The sequence below is a fragment of the Podarcis raffonei genome, chromosome 1 (assembly GCF_027172205.1).
Source record: "Podarcis raffonei isolate rPodRaf1 chromosome 1, rPodRaf1.pri, whole genome shotgun sequence".
Lineage (NCBI taxonomy): Eukaryota > Metazoa > Chordata > Lepidosauria > Squamata > Lacertidae > Podarcis > Podarcis raffonei.
Window position 1 is genome coordinate 28,131,906 of NC_070602.1, and position 21,191 is coordinate 28,153,096.

A 21,191-nucleotide genomic window follows, 5' to 3' on the forward strand; every position below is an offset into this window, starting at 1 on the left:
AATTGACCTTGAGCTACTGCAGCCATTAAATAGATTTGAATAGCAGAAAAGTGCTTTGTAAATTCAAAATGACCAGGTTTGACGAAAGCAGAGAAATTTGCAGGATAGAGACCAATGCCCTCCTTCTGTCTTTAAAACCACTCTAGTGATAGAAAAGTGAAAACTACGTCCTTGGATCTATCTCGTTTGCAACATGCATGTGAAAAGGGGCAATACTGTTCTGCCTTTGCTTCCTGGTCTTCACCCCCAGAAAAGACAACAGTTCTTAATTATATTGTGTGACCCAGTAGCAAGCCAGGGAGAAAATAATGCTGTAGCATTCCTGAAGCTAAGAATGTGTGGATTTGAGAAGCACCTGGATGGAAGAAGATCCACGGAACAGCCTTTTACCTTTCTAGAGGATGATGTGAATAGTATATACTGTAAAAGAAATGTATTACCGTTCTAATCCTCCAGCTGCCTTTGATGCCTGGTATATATCAGGAACAGCTTTATGGAAATAAATTCCTGCCAACAGCCTCCAGAGTAGAAAGACTGACTTAGACCCTTGGAAATGAGGTCATGACACATGGCCTCTTGGAGGACAAAGAGAACTCCAAGGTTTAGTAATGTGACTGCAAATCACTGATCTCCAAAGATATATTTTCAATATTGTTTTCTTTATGCCTTTGGTATTATCCATTATGATACTGGAATTTTCACTTCCTATCTTTTAATCCCAGGCATCAGTTATGGAAGCAATAGCTGAAGATGGAGTATTGGGTGAGGATAAGTTTTGCCCAGTGATAAGTAGGTTTGGGATGCAACCTCCACCCATTCCTAAGTTTCTCAAAAACTAGGGCAGGTTTGTCTTCCTTGGCAGCTTGTGTTACACTGTGCTTGCTTTGACCATATGCATTTAAGGTTAATTGATGTTTATTTTTTATCTAGCCACTAGAGGATAAATCTGTTAATGATGCTACCTCCACATAGATCCTGCCTTCTCACGGGGAAATTGAATTGCTTCACTTCTTGGCTGCAATCCTGCAATAAACCTAGATGAAATCAGCAAGACTTATTTCTGAATAGACATCCACAGGATCATTCTGCTAGTTGCATTTATCTACAATTATTTCCCAGAGAGAGTGGCTAAGGGAGAACCATCACTGAATCCCAAAACCTACTGATAAGCTACAGTGACACTCCAACCCAGAATACAGAGTGACCCTCGAATTTCTGCAAACTTTTATGTGAATGCACTTGTAACACTAATATTCACCGTCGGAAGCAAAGTTGTATTTGCTTACAGATAAGAAAAAGCTTGGGTTTTAAAAGTTATAAAAGAAGTGTTTAAAATGCACTGTTATCTCCACCTCATGAATTACCAAAAGGACACTTGAGAGGATGGGTATCATCACCAAGAAGGTCATCCATAGACTTGCCATATTTCAAAAAGAAAAAATCTGGACACCCCCAAAATTGTTGAGCTTTCTTTAGGAAAGCACCTTAAGGAAGGGGAGGGGAGGCAGTGACCAGTGCCCCCCACCCACCCCACCATCATTGTTAACCCTTCCATGTAATAGCGCAGCTGCCATAACTAGTGCCCCTCATTTCCCCAGAGCCCAATGTCCGCCCTGGATCCCCTGCCTTCCTGCTTCCCTTGAAAGACACCTCTGGCCACTTCTGCCCCACTCTCTCTGTTGCTCCCCTTCAAACCTGCTCTACCTTCCCACCACTGCCCACAAGGAGCCCACCTAGCCTCCTGCAACCATAGAGTTACCTCAGGCCGAGAGTTGGAGGTGGGGCTATTCCCCTAGGGCTAGAGGCCACCCAACCTCCCTGGATCACAGAGTTCATGGAAAGCAAAGGCAATGCTCTTGCTAATAACACACAGACACACACACAGGAGCCCACATTGCCTCCCTTTTACCTGCAGGAGACAATGTCCGATTTCTGAACATGTCCGAAATTTTCCGGACGTATGGCAAGCCTAGTCACCCAGTGACAATCCACTGGTCATGGATTGACCAGCAGGATCCCCTTGGAATATCTTAAGAGTGACTTAGCCTGATAGGTATCTTAGTGCCAAGTTATATGGAGCTTTAATGGTTAAGAACAAAATCTTGAACTTGGCAGCTGGTGCTGATCTTTCAACAATGGTGCAGTATGTGTAAAGCTGGGTGTCACATTAAGCATCTTGACAGCTGCATTTTGCACTAGCTGCATGCTTTGAACCAGCTACAGGGAAATTCCACATAGAGTGCATTACAATAGCCTAATCAAGAGATTACTAATGTATAAACCATGCTGGCAAGGCTATCCTTGTCCAGTAATGGTTGTAGTTGATGCACCAGGCAAAGCTGGTAAAGAATGTTCTCAGTTGACCAGTGATTGGCAGAGGTGAGGGATCAAACATAAAACCTTCTGCACTGTAAAGCACATGCTGAGCTGTGGCCCTTCCCCACAATGGTGAACGGGCAGTTCATGCAGGAAGTTGCACCAGCAAGGTGTAAATTAGTCTTGTCTTTCTAAATCCTTAATATGGGGGGGGGGGGGAGAGAACCTCACTTTTCAAAAGTTGCTCACTGCTTTCAACAGCACAGCTTCCTATCTTTGTCCTTGCCTTTGCCCAAGCCATCCATCCACCTGCCACCATCTCTTCTCTCACCTGTCATGCCCCCTGCTCCTTCAGTAAATTAAGCTCTTCCAACAGGAGGAAAGACTATTATAAAGGAATAATGATAATGATAAACAGCACCAGAAATACATATCTCGCTTCTCCCTCTCTCCCCTCATATTCCAGCCTCCCAGAAAGCACAGCATTAATCACTGGGGCAGTAGCTGAGAGATAAAGCACAATTGAAATTTAGCTGTGCATTATGGCATGTGTATGTGTATGTCTGGGCAGGAGGGGAGGAGGAAGCAGCAGAATAATCTGTCATTTTATATATTTATACTGCAGGAGTCGGTCAGGACTGGTTCTCCATTGTTACTGCAGATTAAAATCATTCACATCCTTCTGCTCTCATCAGAGGTCACCTTTCAGAAAAGGGAATAAAGATTGTGGCAAGTTAATCCCCCCCCCCCCGCTTACTATTTTTTAATCAGTCTGCCATGGGGTTATGAGGCATTGTATGCATCCAATGGGAAAATTAGCCAGCCCTGCAATTTCTCCTGGCTCTCTATATATTATAGCTTGCATACAACAAACCTCTTCTATGTTGGCTGGCTCTTTCAAAGACAACCATGCAAGGGTCTCAAAGCACATGAAAATAGTGTTACAGTGCAGCAATGGCCCAAAGAGATGTTAGTGCCCAAGTGAGAAGATTGATGATAATAATAAAAAATACTCTAATAATTGTCAATTTGTCAACCTTTAATGGTGCCCCCCAAAAATGCCATCTGAGGTGGACCACTTCATTCTGCCTTATGGTAGGATTAGCTGATAAGTTGATTTCCTTTGAGACTAGTGATGGGTTCCACACAGAAGTGATGAAAGGTCAGACAATGGATTTTAAGCTCTGCTTTCTCCCTGTGTTCATTTGGGGAGTGTCCCCAGATCCTCCAGAGTCTGGCCTGATCTAAACTGGATCTGTAATTACCCCAGCTCCTGCTTCAGGATTCCCTGAAGCCTACACTAATGTTACTTCCCCTTTTTTATTTCATAATTTATTTTTATTATTTTGTATATCCCACCTGTTCTCCTGGAACTTCAAGATGATATACATTGTCCTCCCCATCCATTTTTCCCCCTCACAAGAACCCTGTGAGGTAGATTAGGCTGAGTGGTCCAAGGTCACCCAGTGAGCTCTATGGGTGACTGGGGATTTGAACTCTGGACTCCCAAGGTCATAGGCCAGCACACTAACCACTACACCACAAAGGCTCTCCCTTTTGCTTATGCACTAAGTTGAGGAAAGAATGGCAGAGAGTGCTCTATGGAGTGCCTCTGCAGGGACTTATACCCCTATGCAATTGCATGTGGCAGTGATGTGACGATCACTGTGAGATAGTGCCTAGTGGCTTAATGTATTCATCCATAAAGTTTTTACTTAACAAGAGCTTTCCAGATCGCCATCTAATTTTTAAAATTGATTGATTGATTGATTGATTAAATGGACAAAATAGTGTGATCCAAGCAAGCTGATGCATTCAGTGGCCCACAACTAAGTTGTGCCACGGACCCCCTGGGACCTGCAGACCACCAACTGGGAACCACTGTCTTAAATCATTTGTTTCTATCTTTTAAAATGGTAACCTCCCTTGAGTGCCATGGCAGAAAAGTGGCATATAAATGCAATGGACGCATGCGCAAATTAATAAATACATAAATATTCTTACCATATTCCTCAGTAAAGAACCGTGCATGCAGACAGGGAAATATTTGCTGTTTCTGCAGGTCCAGCTGTCAATCAAGCAGCTTGTACCAAATCCAAGAGCTCGCAATGACAGGCGCAGCTTCCATTTTAGTGACAGCTCACCCCACCGACAAAGAAGAATGCAGTGTGAAACTCCCTGCCCCGCCCTTTCTATTAGCTACACAGCACTGTTTCTCACCAAAGAAAACCCAAGGCGTTAATTAGATGGTTTCAAGAAATAGGACTGTCATAACAGCCAGGATGTGTTTCTAATTTCTACGCTGTCATCTAAACGTGAGCCAAGAAAGGTAAGATGTGCATCCCCCACCTCTCAATGAGTCTTGTCAAGAACAAAATGAAAATGTCTGCCTTGGAAGTCTTTTGGCAACGCCTGCAGCTCCCAATCATTTCCCTGCAGGGTATAAATAGCATGCAAAGCAGACGTGGTTTAAGAACCGGGAGAAAGCAAACCGGATCTCTCTTTCTGTGCTACAAAGCCAATGATTTTTCTCTGTTCATTCCTAAGCAGCCACTTGCTTTGCATTGTGTCTTTCAATGAATCCTGTCATTCTAAGAACTCAAGCCATTCTGGAAATACAAATTTGCTTCTGTTTAACAGGGGTATGAACATCAGCTCTGCGTGCACTCCAAATAACAAGGCACACTGAGATGGTTCCAGTCATGATTTCACATTCCCAAGTCAGATAGTGCTATTAACAAGGCGTCTCAAGGCAGATCGGGGACCCGCTCAGTTTTACCACAAATTTCAATGCATAACCTCCCCACTCCTTTTCCTTTTTGAGAAACAAAAACAAGCTGAGTCGGGAAATGTCCAGAACCTTTGAAGCAAAGATGGAGAAGTGTGGGGAGTGTCTTTCATTTTCACAGATTGGTCTAGCATTTAATTGAAGTGAATTATAATTGCCCAATGCCAATTCAATCCTGGTGATTTTGAAGAGAGGTGTTAAAATAAATGGAGTTGTTCTTCACACGGATTGTCATTCTCCAGCAAGAGCAGGGTGTTAAGCAGAGGAGGTACAGCACACGAGGAATCAAACTGGGTAGGGGTGTGTGGGCATGTCCAATCTCAACATTTGGAGCTATGCAGTGAGGATTCTATCTCCATTCATTGAGTATTGTTAGTTCAGTTTGGAACTCTGTGCATTTCAACTGAATACAGTTAGCATTCCCCTTCAGACCCCCATGTGTCAGAAGTCTATTTGTGAGGCTTCTAAACACAAGGACATTGGGAAAGGGACCAGGGTGCGCATCCTTTACCTGCTACCCATTTTAAGCCCACACACATTCTGCAGAAAGGCTAAAGAAGTGTTCGGACCGCAATAGTGTCAAAATTCAGCAATGTCAGGGAACTACTAAGACCCACAGCCAATCAGGGGGACTGCTGCTGGTCCCAAGAGTCCCCTGGTTTTGCTCTTCATTCCAGAAGGAGGGGGCAAATGAGAGGGGCAGTGGTGACAACAGCAAGGAGGCTGAGAGCCCACCCAGGGAATGGGGAGCAGCTAAGGGTTTCTTGCCCAAGCCTCCTCCTGCCCCTGACACACACACAAAAATTGAAGCCAGCATTGGCATCTGTGCTTCGTTTCTAGAAAAAGAGATGTCAGAGCTCAAATCTGCTGGAAACATTAGCCTCTGAACTGGAAAATCTTCCCTCTAAACGCCAATGTGTGGATGAGTCTCTGCAGTTATTCCATGGTGAAGAAGATGGAAACTGCACTTCCCCAAGGGCATTCATCTGTTCATACTTCATATGTTCCACAGCTGAAGCCTGGCATTAACAAAAAATGCTAGGGCTGGGCCCTGATGAACCTACAGCACAAACTAAACCCTCCCGTGCTTAAAATTGAAAAAAATAAAACGGAACCATTACTTTTTTTTAGCCTATTCACGTGATCTGCTATTCTAGTTATCATAAGTGGTCTATGACTATGAGGTATGTGTTTAAAGTCTCTGCACTTTAGGGCATTTATTTGCCTGCATTTATACAGATTTTTATCTATGCCTTCTGCAAAGAATATAGTTTCACATACGCATTTCCCCCTCCCCCCCTCACTTCCAAAGTAGCAGATTTTAACAGGCTGTTGCAGAATACCAGAGGACGTTCAAACTTGTAATTGCATTTGGAAAGCAAACTGGCTCCAGAAACATGCCATACGCTTGTCAAAAAAACTTGAATTTCAAATTGTGATTACTCACACAACTAACAGCTTTTGGGCCAACTTGCATATCATACTTTACCCTCTCTCTCATCACACAGATTATCAAATGTTTTCAAATATATACATTTGAGATAATTTGCCATATAAATAATGTCATCTGTATTTTCCAGGGCCCAAAACATCCACCCACATACTTACTCATTCACAATTGCTTCTACACTACAGTGAGATAGTGCCTAGCAGATTCCTCTGTAGGAATGGGCCCAAATGAACAGCAATGAAGCAAAGGGCAATCACTTTGGGTATATGATTATTCTTTTCCAGTTGAAACCAAGCTCCATTCCTGACATCTCCAGTTAGAGGGCATTAGTAAGAGGACTGAGAAATACTTTGTTTGGAACCTTGGATAGTTGATATCTGCCACAGTTGATAATACTATGTTTAAAGGACCAGAGGTCTAAGGCAACTTCGTATGTTCATATTCACATATCTGGATCAGGGCTGGCAGAAGACATTCTGCTGCCTGAGGACAAGATGGTACCCCCTCTGAATGCAGACCACATACTGTCCCCACACCAACATTATTGTCATAGTAGATAAACTTTGTAAAATTACTGCGTATTATCCCAGAAACACATTTGAGAACATGAGTGAACTTCCAAATGCTTCTCAGAACAGTAAGCAGGCAACATACAGAATACTAACCAGTGAAATCATATAAAACAATTTACTGATTGTCAAGGCAACATACTTAATACACAGGGGGTGAGAGGGGTGATCATTCTGTCTGGCAAGTAGAAATGATGAAATGATCAGAAGATCATGGCACTGAATTATTCCCAGTGCTCTTGGAAAAAGAGCTTCAGTATTGGAAAGAGATATATCATCCTCCCTTCCCCACCATTGCCAGATCTTCTGTTACCTTAGCCAAATTGACATCAGAGCTCTGGCATCTGTAGGGCCAGAAAGGGGGCATGCTGGGGCTTGCCACAGTGGGATCAGGAAGCAACTTGGGTCCAATAGGGGAGAAAATTAGGCAAGGTCAAGAGCCCATCTAACTCTCTCCTTTTCATTTCCTTCCCAATTTTCCCCAATGGGAGGGAAATTGTCAATAATAACAATCCCGGCTTAGAACTCCCTAACCCTATTCAAGCATTCAGGAGAATGTGTGAGGGTTCTAACTGGATAATACTCTAGCAACAACTTCCTTCATTGCACCCTGATAGGGCAGAGTTCCTGTTCATGGGGAGTCCTGTGAACATGCACAACTAAAAGTCCTTACTAGTTCCCTTAATACCTTCCAGAAAGATCAAGGATGGAATGCACATGCTCATGGACACTGGAACAGGGCTGGTGTGTGCACACCCACTCCCCACATTAAGCCTCTTTGAATGCTTGAAGAGAGTTCTTATCTTCCACCTAGATATACACCGTATTGGCCCGAATATAAGCCACATTTTTTCCCCAAATTCCAATTGTAAAAAGTTAAAGTGTGGCTTATATTCACGACCTTATGGTATCGCTGCTGAAACAGCTGCCCACGAGGGCGATCGGGGGTGTGGGACAACGGCACCCATCCCAGCCACATTTCCCGAGCCTTCCCTGAACCACTGTAAGGAAGGGGGAAGGGGGGGAGGCTGCCGGCAAAGTGGCATGGCTACACCCCCCCCCCAGGAAACAGCCCAGGAGCGTGGGGCAATGGCACACAACCCACCCACTGCTCCCAAGCCTCTCCCAGCACCAGGTTGGGGAGGTAGTGCCCAGAGGTGGTAGTGTTGGGAGGCGGGCACACAGCGCACTCAGAATCTAGCACTGGCCGCCCTCCATCCAGGGCGGTAGTGCCGGGAGATGTGTCGCACCCGCAAATATGCCTTGAATTTTAAATTTGCGGGTTTGTCTTATATTCGGACCAATACAGTATTCCTTTTATGCATCTTTGCCTTTCAGACGTGTTGTTATCCTCATTGCTGCCCTATAAAAACATACATATAAGACAAGTATGTACCAACCATTGTGCCAGTAGAACATCACAAACCATAGTGTTGCACTGATAACCCCAGTGTAAATGTCTGTGATTGGGTGGCCAATTGTTTTGCACAGGACATAATTTTTTTTTTACAACAATAAAAGGTAGGAAGGTAAGAAAAAGACAATTTTATGTCATAAGAATGGGCTTGTGTGAAGTAAGACAGAAAGCTGGGGCTTTCAAGTTCCTTAATATTTTTTTCTCATTTAGTGCTTTGCAGTCAGTGGATGAAAATGTCACTGGAGACTCATAACAAGCAATGAGTAAATTAGAGGCCAATTTCCTTCTCCAAAAATTATTTTCTTAAGAGTGAAAAAGAAAGTACCTTGGCAATCGCAAGAAGAGACAAGTGTATTTTTCTTTCCCTGACAGTTAGAGGCTAATTATACTGACAAATCTTCTCTGCTGTGTTCCATCACAAGGCATGCCTAAAAGAAAGTGCTGCGAGAGCAGTGTCTTATGGGAAGTTCTGAATCAAAATCCTATGGCCCTCAGCCTAAACAAAATGCAGCTAGGCAACTGTGTTGGACTCTGGTAAAAGGATGGATCCCCAAGCACTCCACTGATCAAACCCTAACTAAACCAATAGGGAGGCTCACTGACGTTAATCAATGATATCTTTCCCCCTTTCTTTCAGAGTTGTTTATTATTACATTTCTATTCTACCATTCTTTCAAGGACAACCATATATACAACAATACAATGTAGTAGGCTAGGCAGTGTGTGATCTTACCCAGACCCAATACTACACAATATTCAGAGCTAAGTGGAGGCTGAACTCAAGTCTTCTGGGTCAAAATCCAACATTATATCCACTATCCACGGAAGTGGGGAAGTATTTCTGACCAATGTCCCATCCAGCTCCTGAAAATTTGCTCTGGAAGGTTAGAGGACCATCCAGGACAGAATGAGAGCAATAGGTTGAGGGGGAAGAGGGGAATTAGCAAAAATTGCCTCCCACTATTCTGCCTATGGATCTTGATCCTTTTCAATGAAAAGAAGGAGCCCTTGCATTCACCCTTGGCATCCATTCATGGTTAACTAGTCCATTCTTGGCTTCCTGCAGATCTAATAGTCCTTACTAAGCATATCGAAGCTTAAATATTTACAAATTTAATCAAATCTGTTCAACTTCAGCTCAACTATGAAGTGACTACTCAGCAAGCATTTGGCTTTACAAATGCTTTAGCTTCAGCATTTATGATTCAGGAAAATGAATTTAATAAAACCTAAAGGTGAAGCGCATTTTGTGGGTTTCATCTCAAAAAATTGTCATCAATGGAAACGAGAACTGAAATCAACAACCACTTTTCATGTTACAATTTATATTAATTTTACTGGAGAATTCTATTTTTGGTCCCTTGACACCACATGATTGAGTACATGAAATCTAAATGGATTCAAGTCAGTGCTGAATTCATTTGTTTTCATTTGACTGTTCACAGCCAGTTCCTTGGATTTTGCTAAGGAATGTTCTGAATTTAGGGCATTTTGGACAAACACAATTTGTTGAATGTAGTGTATTAATTTATTTGTCGTAATAGTTAGATCAGCTCAAACAGAGGTTGTTATTATTCATATACCGTATTTTTCGCACGATTGGACGCACCGGACCATAGGGCGCACCTAGTTTTTTGGGGGGGAAATAAAGGGAAAAAAATTTCCCTTTATTCCCCCCCCCCAAAGCAGGTCAGGGAAACCGAACCAGGTCGAGGAACAGCGGGATAGTGGCGCTGCGCCTCCCTGCTGTCCCCCGAGCTTGTGGGGCTGGCTGATGTCTGCCTGGCGCGAGGGCCGCTCTGCTTCAGGGCGCCCCACCCGCCGGGCGGCAGGCTGCTATCCGCAGCTTGGAGAGCCTTGCAGGGAACTCCTGCAGGGCTCCCCACCCTGCGGATGTCTGCCCGGCGCGAGGGGCGCTCTGATTCAGGGCGCCCCACCCGCCAGGCGGCAGGCTGCTATCCGCAGCTTGGGGAGCCTTGCAGGGAACTCCTGCAGGGCTCCCCACCCTGCGGATGTCTGCCCGGCGCGAGGGGCGCTCTGATTCAGGGCGCCCCACCCGCCGGGCGGCAGGCTGCTATCCGCAGCTTGGGGAGCCTTGCAGGGAACTCCTACAGGGCTCCCCACCCTGCGGATGTCTGCCCGGCGCGAGGGGCGCTCTGATTCAGGGCGCCCCGCCCGCCGGGCGGCAGGCTGCTATCCGCAGCTTGGGGAGCCTTGCAGGGAACTCCTGCAGGGCTCCCCACCCTGCGGATGTGTTCCCGAAGCGCCGGGCGCTCTGCTTTCAGGGCGCCCGACGCTCCGGGAAGCAGGCTGCTATCCGCAGCCTAGACATCCCTGCGGGATCTCCCGCAGGGTTGCCTAGGCTGCGGATGAGTTCCCGAAGCGCCGGGCGCTCTGCTTTCAGGGCGCCCGACGCTCCGGGAAGCAGGCTGCTATCCGCAGCCTAGACATCCCTGCGGGATCTCCCGCAGGGTTGCCTAGGCTGCGGATGAGTTCCCGAAGCGCCGGGCGCTCTGCTTTCAGGGCGCCCGACGCTCCGGGAAGCAGGCTGCTATCCGCAGCCTAGACATCCCTGCGGGATCTCCCGCAGGGTTGCCTAGGCTGCGGATGAGTTCCCGAAGCGCCGGGCGCTCTGCTTTCAGGGCCCCCGACGCTCCGGGAAGCAGGCTGCTATCCGCAGCCTAGACATCCCTGCGGGATCTCCCGCAGGGTTGCCTAGGCTGCGGATGAGTTCCCGAAGCGCCAGGCGCTCTGCTTTCAGGGCGCCCGACGCTCCGGGAAGCAGGCTGCTATCCGCAGCCTAGACACAGCTAGCGGAGCGCTAATCCCGAAGCTTGGGGCTGCGGAGCTCAGCGCGCCCCAAGCTTCTGGGTGCCGGCAAGGTCTAGACGGCTAGCGGAGACCTTGCCGGCACCCAGAAGCTTGGGGCGCGCTGAGCTCCGCACGCCCCAAGCTTCGGGATTAATGCAGCGCTCCGCTAGCCGTGGGAGAGCTGGGTCTCCCACGGCTAGCGGATAGCTTCCTGAAGCCTGGAGAGCGAGAGGGGTCGGTGCGCACCCACCCCTCTCACTTTCCAGGCTTCAGCGAAAGCCTGCATTCGCTCCATAGGACGCACACACATTTTCCCTTGCTTTTTAGGAGGGAAAAAGTGCGTCCTATGGTGCGAAAAATACGGTATATTTTCCTATCCTGCTATTCTAGTGCCTATGCACAACTCAGTACAGCTGACAACACATTAAAATCACATTATCATATAAAACAATACATTCAGTTAAGCTACAAAATTACAACAGAGGCAGGAACCAAACAGCCTTAAAAGGAAACACTTAGTAGCCAAAAGCCTGTCCCCCCAAAAAAAGAGTTCACCAGCCACTAGAAAGGAAGTTCACCCACTCTTCACAGAGCATGTTGTGCCACAACGATGGGTCAACCATTGAGAAAGCCCTATATTTTAACACCATCCCTTCACCATAAGTGGGGCACAAAGAACCCATATCTGTAGATTGTAAATATCAGCTGATGGCAGCTGAACTGTCAAAAATATAAATACTGGAAACAAAAACCATAGAAAAGGATCGCTACCCCAAGTGTCAAAGGAAAAAAGGGGGCTCAGAATAGAGGAGTTATTGTGCTGTGTGTCATCAACACCAGGTCTGACCAACCAGACAGATCTTTGGCCACTTAAGAAGGCTAGTCAGGTAAAGTTCAAAAAGCTCAACAACAGAAACAAGGCATCTGTCGAGAACAAGCCTGATAGAAATAACAACACATCTCTCATTTTGGATGTGAGACAGCCCTAATCTAGCAGCAGCCCTGCACTCCAGGACATTCCCGAGTTAAAAGTAGAAGCATTTAAGTGAACGATAGCCATATGCCTCCGTGTTCTATGCACAGCAGTGAGGCAAAGTGGAATTCCCAAAGAGGATATTGTTAATACGAGAGAAGCTGGTGTGTCAGGGCCCTGAGGTCTGTAAGAGTAATTTAATACAACACATGCCGTTTCCGAACAGACCCAAGCTTGAATACAGAGCAAACTTATGTGTCAGGGGGTCAAAGTGGCACTTTTACTAAGGGTCGGTAGGCAGCTCTGTTAGTCAGAAGCAAACGTGCTTCATTAAATGGAGTGGAACAAACAAGAAATCACAAGTAGGCAAAGTGAACTTTGGACTACACCAATTTCTATCAGCTTAAGCAAGTACAGGCTCCAGGGTTAAACAGAACACCACATATCTCTGCCCAGATGTGCATCGTGTTACTTGTTACATCCCCTCCAACATTTTCCAGATGAAAATAGGGACATTTTGCACCAATGTCCCCCCCCTCTAATATACACTCACTGCTGGTGGAATAGAGGGAAAGGGTGGGGCTGGCTGAGTTGCCCCATCCTCGGTGTTTGCTAGCTGTTTGATGTTCAGATTGTTTTGTCAATAATGTGGAAGGTTTATTTAAATAAAAATATGGATTGGGTGCCAATTTGAATAAACTATTGTGGGGGCCCAGGTAAGCCCCACCCCACATAACGCAGTGCACCCACACCATTTAAATGGGAATGCCCATCAACTTTGGGGGAACCCTGCCCCCTCAAATATTTTATTGTGGAGGCTGAAGCCCCCACAGTTCCTAGGAGTTGGTTCCTATGCTAAGAGACCTTGGGCCACACACTCACTCTCTGGTTAACCTATTTCACAGGGTTGTTAGAAGGAAAAATTGCAGAGGAAAACTATTGGTGCCACCCTGAGCTCCTTGGAGTTCAAGCAATATATAGATCACATAAATTTTTTACAAATTTTCCCTTCCAAAAGAAGTGTGACTGGCTGGCATGTTTTGAGGCCAGAACATTACTCCTATTCATATCTCCCAATGCATCTCCCATTGTATGATGGGGAGAGCGAAGGAGCGTTTGGTGGCCATGCTTTCTCCATAATGTTCTTGATAGCTCTCTTCCACTGCCCTCCATGCATTGGGGCTGAGCAGCAGCATGAAGGCAGCTCTACCCATGAAGTCTGCCCCCATGTGATTTATAACCTGAATGTGTGCACAAAGTACTAGCTTGTAAGAGAGAGGAAGCTAGGCCAAAACTCATCTCCTTCAGATTTTAGTATTCTATGTGGAGAAATGAGTTGGGTTTATTTGCATGGATGACCATTGAGACATTTGAATCCCATCCAACTGTGAACCCCCATTCAAATAGCAGAGCTTGTGGGCTATTTCTGCACATCTGAATCAGGCAAAAGAGAAATAGATACACATAGATCTGCAGTGTGCTATTAGAGAATAAATGAATGAATGAATACAGTGTAATAAAATGACCCAACAGTTATTTAAACCACATTTGTTTGGGTCCTTGTACCTTCAGCTGGTGCAAGAGAGGATAGCTAAATAAACCTCTGCCTTCTTGGCCAATCAAGTCCCATAAAATGGGATCATCAAGGGAAAATATCCTAACAATTGTTCATCTCGGCACTCTAGCGATAAATAGCTTCCAACTGTTATTTTGGATTTTCTCCCTTGCCCTGGAAGTTCAGACATTCTGGATAAGTGGGGTGTTGTTGTTGTTGTAGGGATAGAAGAGGTTGCTGGTCCTAACAAAAAATACAGCAGTGACCAGTGCTTCCCCCCACAGGCAACAGAATAACAAGCCACTCGGTGCCAAAACACAACAAAAAAAGTCCCCCCCCCAAAAATTGTTTCTTAATTTTAATAAAATTAAGGGGAGGTGTGATGTTTGAGTTTCTTGTTGGTGCTGAGTCTGTATAGGATACAGCTTACACAAATGGAGTTGAACAACTCAGTCGAGTGACTGAAAGGAAGCAAGAACCGTCTTGCACTGCGATAACAATAAATTGACCTGCTCTTGAGACACAGTGAGTTGTAATGGAGGTGCATATTGACTTTTATCTTCCTTTCAATGGAAAGAGTGAAGTGTCAAGAGTTATTGCTTTAATATAAGCCAAGATGAGACCATTCGTTGTGTGAGTGCATCCAGGAAATCATTGCTCTAACCATGTTTTTAGAGGCCAGTTTACACTGTATTAAATCACCTTGATGCTTTCTCAAGAACATAATGACTTAATCAGCTCAACAAGTTGACATGTAGATTAGGTCAAAAACCCTCTGAGAAATAATCTAGGTGGGCCTGTTTCATGAAATATTTCAGTGACCTCGCAACAGACTGATATAATTCCATCAGAATAGACTCAAAAAAATCTTTACAGACTCTGATTAGAGCATTAACTCAGGAACGACACATCCTGTTTCACCTCTGCCGCCCACCGCCACAGAAGCCTTGCTCACCGGCATTGTGCAGTAGCGGCTTCTGGCGAGATCTCATGAGGCTGGCTCTGCATGAGCTAACGAAGGGGGAAACCTGGCTTGCATTTTGTTTCATTTTCCCAGAATGTATAAGAACAACATTCCAAATATGACAAAATCCATCAGAATTATTTGCAGTCCAATTTCAAGGTGGGTGACTTTACCTGAGGCCTTTATATAACGCACCATCAATTGAAGCTAATAATTAGAACTGATTCATAGCCACCTGATTTTTCAGCGAGCAAAAGATGTAGAGCCTTGACAAGCAACCAGGAGAAATAAAGCAGCATTTAGCATTTAATGTCACACTTTCAGCAACATTTGAGACCCTGATTATGATCTGACATAGTCCTGCCTTGCTGAGTCAAGCTGTTTTTACTGGTGGAGAGAACTGACATAGCCACGAAGGTCCAGGAACAAGATCAAATGTTTGGGCAATGGTGCATTACCATTGTGGGGAAGCACAACTCAAAAAAGGGAAACAAAAGCTATTGATGGATGGGACTGGAAAAGAACCATTCAATTAGATGAGCTAATTAGAAATAAACCACATTACGAATGAAAGGACCATATGATCCAATAAATTCTATCATGCAGGTATAAGACACCTTTATACATGTGAAGGTCTCTGTGAAATGCCTGGTGAGCTCTCTGTTCTACTCAACGCAGACAAAGAAAGCAGATCAAGCAATCAATAATTATTATTCAGAAGAATCTCATTTGTACTTGGGGAAGAACACAGTCTACTGCTGCTTCATCAAGGCAATTATATTTGATCTGTAGATTATTTTCTGTCTGCAATTATTGAAAAGATATATTGAGAGTTTATTAAGCCCTAAAGGGCTTAACGAAGCTGTAGTCAGAGAAAAATATATACCTCCATGACAATAAGGGCTATCAGAGATTTCAAAAGCACCTGATTGAATGAGCCCCAGACTCTGAAAGCAACCATCTGACAATTTCCACTTTAATATTAATATTCCACTTTAAATATTATTATTATTTAATATTGTTAAAAACAGGAATGAAGAACAACTCAGCTTGGGCAACCCAATCCACTCTATTAAAAACTTCACCACTAAAGAAGAAATAGCACACATGAGGAACACTAATCTGCACTGGCTTTCCAGAATCTACCATTGTGGTCTTCCATTATCAAATTCCACAGATTTATGAAGTTCATATCTTGTTCTCCACACAGGAACAACCAACCCTAACTTAACGAGTGGGTCAAACAGTATCACAGAAGAACTTGGCCTCATGTCTGCACATACAACAATAATTCAAATGGAAACTGAGAGTGAACAAGTTCTGTGCTGAATTTTATCTTTAGATAATAATAATAATAATAATAATTTATTATTTGTACCCCGCCCATCTGGCTGGGTTTCCCCAGCCACTCTGGGCGGCTTCCATAGAAACCAAAAATACACTAAAATATCACAGATTAAAAACTTCCCTGAACAGGGCTGCCTTAAGATGTCTTCTGAATGTCAGGTAGTTATTTATCGCTTTGACATCTGATGGGAGGGCGTTCCACAGGGCAGGCGCCACTACCGAGAAGGCCCTCTGCCTGGTTCCCTGTAGCTTTGCTTCTCGCAATGAGGGAACCGCCAGAAGGCCCTCGGCGCTGGACCTCAGCATCCGGGCAGAACGATGGGGGTGGAGACGCTCCTTCAGGTATACTGGGCCGAGGCCGTTTAGGGCTTTAAAGGTCAACACCAGCACTTTGAATTGTGCTCGGAAACGTACTGGGAGCCAATGTAGGTCTTTCAAGACCGGTGTTATATGGTCTCGGCGGCCGCCCCCAGTCACCAGTCTAGCTGCCGCATTCTGGATTAGTTGTAGTTTCCGAGTCACCTTCAAAGGTAGCCCCACGTAGAGCGCATTGCAGTAGTCCAAGCGGGAGATAACCAGAGCATGCACCACTCTGGTGAGACAGTCCGCGGGCAGGTAGGGTCTCAGCCTGCGTACCAGGTGGAGTTGGTAGACAGCTGCCCTGGACACAGAATTGACCTGCGCCTCCATGGACAGCTGTGTGTCCAAAATGACTCCCAGGCTGCGCACCTGGTCCTTCAGGGGCACAGTTACCCCATTCAGGACCAGGGAGTCCTCCACACCAGCCCGCCCCCTGTCCCCCAAAAACAGTACTTCTGTCTTGTCAGGATTCAACCTCAATCCATTAGCCGCCATCCATCCTCCAACTGCCTCCAGGCACTCACACAGGACCTTCACCGCCTTCACTGGTTCTGATTTGAAAGAGAGGTAGAGCTGGGTATCATCTGCATATTGATGGACACCCAGTCCAAACCCCCTGATGATCTCTCCCAGTGGCTTCATATAGATGTTAAAAAGCATGGGGGAGAGGACGGAACCCTGAGGCACCCCGCAAGTGAGGGCCCAGGGGTCTGAACACTCATCCCCCACCACCACTTTCTGAACACGGCCCAGGAGGAAGGAGCGAAACCACTGCATAACAGTGCCCCCAGCTCCCAGCCCCTCTAGACGGTCCAGAAGGATGTTATGGTCGATTGTATCAGGGGGGAAAACAAAAAAAGAGAGAGGGAATCTGGCCCTAATATATATTTGAGAAAACCCAAGCCAGCTACAGAGACTTCAAATGACTTACCTGAATGGTAGGTGTGGAGCGGTTTCTTCGGGTTGTAGTAGTGGCCATAGTAGTGGTGGTCTCCATGACTGTTGTAGACATCTCTGGTGGCATGGAGGTTGTAGGTGCGGTTCCCAAGATGGATGGCACTTCTCCCACCAGCCGGACACTTCCATTGATCTTGATGTTGGGGCTGCTCTCTGCTGCCATGTTCAGCACTTTCAAACCATTGTAATAGAGACCGGAGAGCTGGCCTTGGAAGAGACGCCCTCTATCTTTTCCTCCAATGGCTATTTGCGCCTGGGTGTTGAAGATCGTTAACTGTCGTCCTAAGTGAAGGGGGGGGGGGTTGAATAACATTATTGGCAGGAATATTTCCCCTTTTTAAAACCCTTGAGTCCTGGCTGAAATGGACCAAAGCTCGAAGCAGGTTTTCTGATGTGGTGGTGATGGCAATTGTGGTGATTAAATGGCAGGAATGCAGTACCATAAATAGCTGTCCCGGTGTGCCACAAATCATGATAAGCCTGAACAACAAAACAATGGATCCAGATCTTTGTGGTCTTGTTCCCGTAAAAATAAGCACATTCAGGAGAAATTTTACCCAAACCTTGTTTTCATTTCAAATTTAAAAATCCAACTCTTTACATATTGTTTTGGGAACTTGGGAGAGTTTAATCCAAGCCAAAATATCAAAACCTCCTTAGTTTTTGCCCTCTCCAGAATGTAAAAACAAAAACAAAACCTGGATCCTTGAATGGACAGAGCAGAGATTCAGTCCTGTCCTGTGATTTGGCAAAAGATGAACAGAACACAGATATGTGCTAAGAGATGGACATACGCATGACTCCTTGAAACTTATAATAGCTACAGCTGTGGAAGATAGAATCTTGTTTTAAATAAAGGTTAGATTTAATACAATTTTTGGATCATATTTGCTGTGGAAGAGAAAATATGTGTCAATGCTGAATTAGTGCACATAAATAACCCTATGAGTTTGGGCCTAGTTCTCACAGTAAAACTGTGTCAGAGCTGTGTACCACTTCACACTGCAGGTGGGAAAAATCACATCGTTTACTATTCCTTTATGCAAAACAATTCTCTCCACGTAGAAAACTAAATGTTGGGGAGAAGGTTTCCAGTAGCCTTCTCCCTGATATGAGAGCCCACACCTGCAGTTAGAAGCATTGGTTCTCAGACACAGGTTCACTACCTCAGTGAGACCTAGGCCTTGATCTACGTACATGTAGTTTTTACTGGCGGGTCACTTTGAGAAGGGGCATAAAGTGGCAAGCCAAAGCCCCAAGTGAGCTGCCAGTAAGTCCCACAATATACAAAGTAACCACCATTATTTCCACACACCTCTCTTCCTTCAGGGAGAGAAGGGGTGAGACACCTCAGAAGGCCAGATTTGGCCCAGGACTACTGGCTGTTGTTATCTACCTGTTGAGATACACATTGAGAACTACTGTATAGTGAACACAACTAAGTTCCTTGAGATCTCAGAAGTGTGCTTCCTAACCTTTTTTTTTTAAGGAGGGCAGGGAGTATGCAGCATTTCCAGTCAGTATAGATCCCAGAAATAATTATTTTCCCACCTACAAATCAAGGGTGAGTTCACACAATTAGTTTAACAGGCAATGTGAACTTTTGATAGACATCTCTCCTTCTGTCTCACTCCTCTCATCATAGGTAGGCAATTGCCAGAGGTGATGAAGAAGTGTGATTCATGTTCATGGTATTTCCACATATTCAGTTAGAAAAATAACAACTACAATTTTCACATGATAAACCCAGTATGAACTCACCCTGGATTTATTTTATATCCTTGGTCAGAATGCAGTCTTAGGATGTACTAAATGCAATTGGCTGTTGAGCAAAGAATCACACTGGCCATGTTTCAGAAGACAAAGCAGTATTAATTCAATCATCCAATCCATTTCTCCCCACATTTACACACACATGCCCATTTCCCTCCCCTCCCTCCTTCTCTGCTGCACACTAACCACTTTCTTCCTCAAGTCCCCCTGATACATGCCAAAGGCCACCATGTAGCAGGGCACCTAAACCCCACTTTCCATTCCCTCATAGCCAGTGGTTAAAGTAGATCAGAATACGAGGGGAGCTCACCAATTTTGGTCGTCGTGGCAGGTCTCGAAGTCAAGTGGTGATGCGCTGTTGCATCATCTAATGGTGACAGGATGGATAATGGGGAAGAGAATGGGGACAAGAGAAGAAATGTATCTGAAAGGAGTTCCTATTCCCCAAGGAGGACCCTAGCTAACCAAGCAAAGTAGGTATGTATGTGAAATTCCTGCAGCTTGAGATGGTGAGGTGCACATCCCCTTGTGCTATTGCAATAATATATACATATATAGAGAGAGACTGGACCAAGATGGGTTAGTGTACAGATGTAAAAAACAATAAATAAAAAATGGTAAGGATTGAGATATTCTGTTTTTGAAAGCAGAACAATTTTCCTTTCTCCCCTCATAACTGTCCCCTCACTGCTTTCCTCACGGTGCAGAAGTGTTACATGTAGTTTTAGTGCTGGGACACTATGTATGGAAGAATAGCAATTTTTGCAGGACTCATTTTTTTAATATAAAAATAATTGCCTCAGTGGTAATTTCAATCTACTTTATCAGCCATTATTAGATAGTGGAGATGATTGTAATAATATGGCTCTGTTCGTAGCAATTTCTTTCAAGTAATGACATGATAGCTGCAGTTATCACATGGAAAACTATGATGGGCTCTCATTAAAATAGGCCTTACAATTCAATTCACAGATTCCCTCTTTTGGGAGTACCATATCATCCCATTTTCTCCCTGAAACTTGCATTCTCATATCCATCCCATGGGACCCACACGGAGTGGCATGAACTGTGGGAACGTCAACTGAGACAGATAGTTATCCACTTCCAGTCTCTGCTTAAAGCAGAGGTGGGCCTGCCATAAACAAATGTTGTGATCCTAGGATTTTTCCAAAATTTGCCATGGAACTTGGCTTTCTAATTTGGCTTGCACAAGTCTCGCAACCCATCTGAATCTGCAAATTTCTGAGGAAAATAAGCTCTCTTTTGAGGAACTGCACACACAGCAAGGCACATTCTGAGGAATTGTGGAGTCTCTGAAGCTGCCCAAATCTACAAACCCCTTTATATTCACTGTAAATGCTTCCTTCAGCTCATCTGATTCTGGGTGGGAGTGCTATAGAGAAAATGGTGGTATTGCACATTACAAAGCCCAGTGCTTCTCCTCCTCTCACTCTCTCCATTTCCTCACTTCTGGACACTACCAAATTATTACCCCAGAGCATTCCACCTTCTATCCTCCCCTAACAAAGTAAAAGCTAACTTGAGGCCCATCTAGATGTGCATCCCTCATGTGAGATGAAGGCATAAGCAGAATTGTCAGATTCCATCCGTGCTTTCTGTTCATTTAATAGCTCTGAAAAGATTGGAGAATTGGGCAAAAATAGATATACTGGTCAGAGATCCTTAGAGGATGGGGAGATTGCAGGGGGTACCGGTATATAATGTTCTGTATCTAGCAGTTATGGGGCAGGGGATTGCATTTGCTCAGTGTTCCTCTTAGCTGCATCTTCTGAGTGGCATTTGCTGAACTTCTTGTTGCAGATGGAATATAGCTACTATAGAAGTGGCCTTCTTCTGAAATACAGGGTCCAGTATAAGATTTGCCCTTACCCCAGGCCAATTTTGTTGCAA

General features: G+C 44.9%; 1 protein-coding gene across 19 annotated transcripts in view; it reads right to left on the reverse strand.

Moving 5' to 3' along the window:
* NRXN3 (neurexin 3) overlaps positions 1-21,191 on the reverse strand; it is a 1,132,087-nt gene that overhangs the window by 116,639 nt on the left and 994,257 nt on the right. For 12 of the 19 annotated variants that reach the window (XM_053378036.1, XM_053378027.1, XM_053377942.1 and 9 more), the window contains 2 exons: positions 19,591-19,647; positions 17,482-17,789 (listed from right to left, as the gene is read on the reverse strand). In XM_053378036.1, the coding sequence (XP_053234011.1) occupies positions 17,482-17,789; positions 19,591-19,647 (365 nt within the window). The remainder of the gene's footprint in view (positions 1-17,481; positions 17,790-19,590; positions 19,648-21,191) is intronic. The other 7 variants (XM_053378045.1, XM_053377992.1, XM_053377982.1 and 4 more) reach the window with 1 other exon arrangement.